This window comes from Lipotes vexillifer, unplaced genomic scaffold, assembly GCF_000442215.2.
Source record: "Lipotes vexillifer unplaced genomic scaffold, Lipotes_vexillifer_v1.1 scaffold618, whole genome shotgun sequence".
In the NCBI taxonomy this organism is placed as follows: domain Eukaryota; kingdom Metazoa; phylum Chordata; class Mammalia; order Artiodactyla; family Lipotidae; genus Lipotes; species Lipotes vexillifer.
In genome coordinates, this window is record NW_006799025.1 from 2,774,188 (window position 1) to 2,779,996 (window position 5,809).

A 5,809-nucleotide genomic window follows, 5' to 3' on the forward strand; every position below is an offset into this window, starting at 1 on the left:
TGAGACTAGAGTTGATGATGACTACAATCCCTTCATTTCTAAAGTTCTGAGTCAATGAAAACTCCTGAAAAAAGAATTGATGTGTCTTCCCCACATTCTTATATCCTCATCAAAGAACTTTGGTAGTGAATCAGTCCCTAATGCCCTGACAGCTCTGAATCTCTGGAACACCATTACCTGTGTCACCTTTAGGGTTTAGCATGTACTACATTGATTAATATTAATCAGTAGAGTGTGAGCTCCCAATGGACTGTTATGGGGTCTGACTCGTCATTGTTGGTGCATGCCAGTCTGTGGTCTAAATCAATGGTTGCTCAAAGTGGCTGGATTTTAGCATCACCTGGTGAGCTTTCAACACTACATAATGGAAAAAAGACAAACTTTCATGACTCACACCTAGATTTTCAGATGCAGTAGGTCTAAGCTGGGGTTCAGGAATCATAACTTCAGAACATTTCCTTGGTGATTCTAATGATCAGCCATGTTTGGAGAACCAATGGTCTAAACTGAATTGAAACACGTTGTGTGTAAGTGTGTGAGTGTATGTGCGTGTGTGTGTTTGTATTTATAGTTCTGCCAGTGAGATCTTAATTGCCTATCTGCCTGCCTTTCTTCCTTCCACTTAAGCAAGTGCCAGACACACTCTCTGACCTCAGAGTTCTTGTTATAGTGAGGGAAGAATTACAGCATGTAACTCTTTGCGTCTTCAGTGCCCGGCCCCCAGTGGCCAGCACTGTGATTAGTAATTGCTTTCTTGGTGACTGTGAGAAACCCAGTTTTTGGTGTGCCTAATTTACATAGTGCAGCCAATCAGCTTGGCAGGAGCAGAAGTGAGACTCTAGCTTGTAACACCCTCTAAGATCCTCCGCATTATACATCAGTCATATAGACAATCCCACAGGCCTCTTTGTTTCACCCTTGGGGGACTCCAAAATTTCTTGATGATTGATTGCCTTTCAGTAGTCCTTTTACAGGTGGGGAAACTGAGACTTAGAAAGCAACTTTCCCAGGATCCCCAAGCTGATATGTGGGTAGTTGGGGTTTGAGCTGAAATCAACAGAATGGATTTGACTCCATATTAGTGCCTGACTCATAAAACCAAAGCTAATGTCTTAACATAACACGTAGAACTGATAACACTTATTATCTTAATCCTGGGCCATACATAGGCTGACAAAACTATTACCCAAATCAACTTTTTAAAAACATTGTTTTTTGTTTGAGCAAAGGAAGCATTTGTAGAAAAGATGAAAAGAGGGTGTTATTCATTCAATCTTTTGCCCCTACCTCCCCCAAAGCACACAATCTTTATTACCTCTGAATTCTGATTTTAATTTAATATACACAAGGAAACACTAGCAAATGATGGCAGGCCCAGAAGATTAGTTACGAGTAATTCAAACATGTTAGCACAAAAGAAAACAAATAAAAATTATTTATGATCCATCAGTCGTTCTTTTTTTTTTTTTTTTTTTTTTTTTTTTTTGGCCCGCGGGCCTCTCACTGTTGTGTCCTCTCCTGTTGCGGAGCAACAGGCTCCGGACGCGCAGGCTCAGCGGCCATGGCTCACGGGCCCAGCCGCTCCGCGGCATGTGGGATCTTCCCGGACCGGGGAACGAACCCGTGTCCCCTGTATCGGCAGGCGGACTCTCTCAACCACTGCGCCACCAGGGAAGCCCCATCAGTCGTTCTTTTTTCCCACAGATCTTAAACATAAAAATTGGTCTTAGCTTCTCATTTTCAATGTGCTTTCTTCCTCTGACTTCTGTAAAACTTCCAACGATATTAACACCTCTATATACAAAGAAGCAGTGTGGCAGTACATGTGACCTTATACATTTTTCACTCAAAGAAAAAATTATGAAATATTTGCTTTGAACCTGCTCTTCGATTCTAAGAGGAAGCTAATTTGAAAGATTCATAAATATTACTTTAGTGGCCAAACTATTTTTTATTTGAAACTAACATAAAATTCTAAGGTGAGCTGACCTGGTTGGAAAGGAGAAGGAATAACTCTGACTTCCCTAAGCTTTGTCAGTTAGGAAGCAGATAGGAATTGGCAACCCCAAGAAGAGAAGAGTATGTTTAATGTATCTTCTCACACGCCATTAAGTTAGAGCAGCTCATCATGGAGGTTTAGACTGGTCCATCTCCCTAGAAGGCAGAAAAAGTTAATTAATTACAACATCATTTTTTTCTTTGCTTCCTCCTCCCCTCCCTTTCCCCTCCCCATCACCCCTCTTATTCCTGATTACTCCTACCCCTTATTGGTTACCTACTCAATGTTTTCTGTACTTTTCTGACTTTGTTTCAGAGTTTTAATCTGTTACTTAACTTGTGCTTAGGCTATAGGTGTGGAAGCTTCATTTTATTTTCCATCATTTTATTATTAAAATTAATTTTGATATGGGGCTCAAGTGATGTATCTGAAGCCACAGTTAATAAGTAGAGGAGCCAGGACTTCATAAGTAGAGAACCTGGGGAGGTGGAACCCAGAAACTGTTCCGTTCCTTGAAGATATGCTGTCACATGGGTTTCCATCCTCTTAAGGAAATAACAGTCAGTACAACGTACCGAGCCTTCTGTTATTAACATGGATTTTTTTTTTTTTTTTTTTTTTTTTTTTTTTTTTTGCTGTGCTGCTTGGCGTGTGGGATCTTAGTTCCCTGACCAGGGATCAAACCCGTGCCCCCCTGCAGTGGAAGCACGGAGTCTTAACCACTGGACCACCAGGGAAGTCCCCAACTCTGAAGTTCTGTTTACTTTTTTCCCTCATACTTCAATCTGTGCTTTAAAATAACTTTATGTGTATGAATAATTGACTGATCTGGCTTGTTCAGTAGTTGAAATAATCACCTTGTCCTACTGTCCATAGGTTTATTTTTATTTTTCATATTGTTGATCATTTACAGTCTTATTTGGAGAGTAAATCCCAAAATGATTTCATTTTATTTTTTGCACTTAAGAATGATTTTTCTCTTCTATATCTTTTCCAAGGGAAAGAAAATACCCTTCCATATATTACTCGACAACTTTAACCCACTTCTAGATCTATTTAGGAAATAAAGCATTTGGGGACAGACCGTGATGCGTATTCCTGACAATATGTGCCTGTAACAGATGTCCACTTCCTGTGGGGATCTTCATGTAAACATCATCATAAACTTCTATATGTATATAGCGTAGGGGTAAGACTGAAAACTTTGGTCAGCTTCAGCCTGGGTACGTTAGCATCACCAAGAGCAGAACTTCCCTCAGCTGCTAGAGGGGCTGCCTGGACTTTCCATCCTGGCTCTGGTTTCCTGCAGTCACCGTCACCCTTTCCACCCCCTCATCCCATTAGCGCTGGTGGCCTGACTTGGCCTCCTGCGTGCTGAGAAGGAAAGACAAAGACCCCAACTCACCCGACAGCAGCCACAGCACTGGCAGTCTCCACACAGGGTCCCCAGGAGGCCATTGATCACCTGGATGGCACAGATAAGCATCTGAACCGCCCCTACGATCAGCAGGATGGAGAAGAGGGTCAGATGCCAGGGAATCACGTTGTCAGGCTTTTCGCACTGGCTCCATAAGTCCCCGTCCCTGAGGTAATCTCTGTCGGGAGCATGAGGAAAAAAGGAGATGTTGGTAAAAAGTGTGCAATACCTTAGGCTAGAAAGTCACCATAACGATTTTTCTTTTGTAATACTATCTATCCAAGATATAAGCTCCATGAGAAAAAAAAAAAAAAATCCCATAATAACAACACTTTTAAAAACAATACCTAACAATTTTATTGAGTATAGACTAAGGTGCCAGACCCTGTTCTGAACATTTAACACATATTCACTCCTTTATATCTCATAGAAACTTTATGGTTCTTTTCTTCCATTTCACAAATGAGAATATTGAGGCACAGAGTGGTTAAGTGACTTACCCCAGCTCACACAGCTACTGAGTGACAGAGTCATTTTTATGAGCTGACCAGGAAGATGGGTAAGTTTAATATCTATTAAGGGGCAATGAAAATGAAGACACTCCAGGAGCAGAATCTCACAAATGTTCACGGCCTTTATCCTACTATTGTCCTTAGGGACCTTTTGGACTTCTGATACATTATCTGTCACGTCTGGTGGCAGTGTGAAGCCATGTAAAGTACAGTTGCGTCATGTAGTTAAAGGGAAGAGCTTGATTCTTTTAAGGCCCACTTCTAGCCAAATTGTGAACTGACTCAGCTATATTTTTGTGAAGATGTAGGGATTCCACCTGCAAAAAGAGTTAATTAACTAAAAGGGAGAAATAATCTGCTGTCTTAATACACATTTTATAAAAACTTTGAAATAGGAGAAACTGTAATATGTTTATAAAATATATACATTAGGAGTGCAATATCAAGGGCATTGTGCCTTGAAGGAGAAATGTAAAGTGTGGTATCTTTAAAACAACAATGAGGGTAAAGCGGGTAAAATCTCTGCATCTTTATATTCCTTCTTACATTCTTAAAGCCGCAAATTGGTCTCTCCCTCTTCCTTTACGCATCCTCTCTCCTTTCAAGGCCTCAATAGGAAACTCTCCATCTGACTACTAAAGTAATATCCACCTCATTGTTTTTAGATCATTTTGACGATCCGTCTCTGATGATTTCTCCAATGCATCAGCACACATTTCACATTTATTTGAGATACATTCTGTATTAAGATTTTGAAAAATCTTTGAAATGATGGAAGATGACCCAGAGTTTAGTAGAGCATACGGGATAAAGGAAAGAATGAGACTTTTGCTCTTGATTTAAAAATAAAACATTGTTTATCACATTGATTCACCTTCCCATAAGAATACACGTTCTAGCACTGGCTGTGTGACTTGCGTATCCCTCTGTAAGATGGGAATAACAATATCAAATCATAGGGTTAAATAAGGATTAAATTAAAGTGAGGATTAAATGAGTTAACACTAGTAAAGCACTTAGAACAGTGCCTAGCATATAGTAAGTTTTCAATAAACCCTAATATTGTTATTATTTTACTTAAGCTGAGCAGTCTGGTCTAAAAGAAAAAGGCTGGAATTTTGGATTCAGATGGACCTGGGTTTGAATCCAAGCGCTCCTCTCACTGGCTGTGTATTCCTCACACAAGTCACCTACCACCCCCCCATCCCCTGGCCTTCACATCAGTTTCTTCATCTATAAAATGGGCTGAGAACAACCTCACAATTGTGAAATTTCACTGAGATAATATACCTCTGGATTACTGTATAAGACTTCTTTTCATTATGCTACTATTATTTTTAAAATTTATTTTTGGCTGCGTTGGGTCTTCATTGCTGTGCGTGGTCTTTCTCTAGTTGCGGTGAGCGGGGGCTACTCTTCGTTGTGGTGCGCGGGCTTCTCACTGCGGTGGCTTCTCTTGTTGTGGAGCACAGGCTCTAGGCGCGCGGGCTTCAGTACTTGTGGCACGTGGGCTCAGTAGTTGTGGTGCACGGGCTTAGTTGCTCTGCGGCATGTAGGATCTTCCCGGACCAGGGCTTGAACCCGTGTCCAGGAAGATTGGCAGGCGGATTCTTAACCACTGCACCACCAGGGAAGCCCCCATTATGTTATTTTTAAACACTCATTTTTCCATTCTGTTTTTTTCCAGGTAGTTCTTCCTATCTTTACAATTTTTCAACTTTATGATTATAAGAGGTTATAAGAAGACAATATTTTCCAGGCACATTTTATAAAGAAAAGATCCTAAGGTGAAGTAATTGGCCGTCCCCAGTTTGGACCCTCGGCTGAAGAGTTTGTCCAGCGGTGGGACAACACCACCCCCTGGTGGTGATATTGTTTAAC

The 5,809-nt window shown here is 40.9% G+C and overlaps 1 protein-coding gene across 1 annotated transcript in view; it reads right to left on the bottom strand.

Moving 5' to 3' along the window:
- Positions 1-1,742: 1,742 nt before the first annotated feature.
- Positions 1,743-5,809, bottom strand: part of TM4SF4 (transmembrane 4 L six family member 4) — a 21,022-nt gene continuing 16,955 nt past the window's right edge. Inside the window, exons 4-5 of the mRNA XM_007471302.1 lie at positions 3,405-3,594; positions 1,743-2,154 (exon numbers count right to left, since the gene is read on the bottom strand). Of these exons, the coding sequence (XP_007471364.1) occupies positions 2,137-2,154; positions 3,405-3,594 (208 nt within the window). The 3' untranslated portion in view covers positions 1,743-2,136. The remainder of the gene's footprint in view (positions 2,155-3,404; positions 3,595-5,809) is intronic.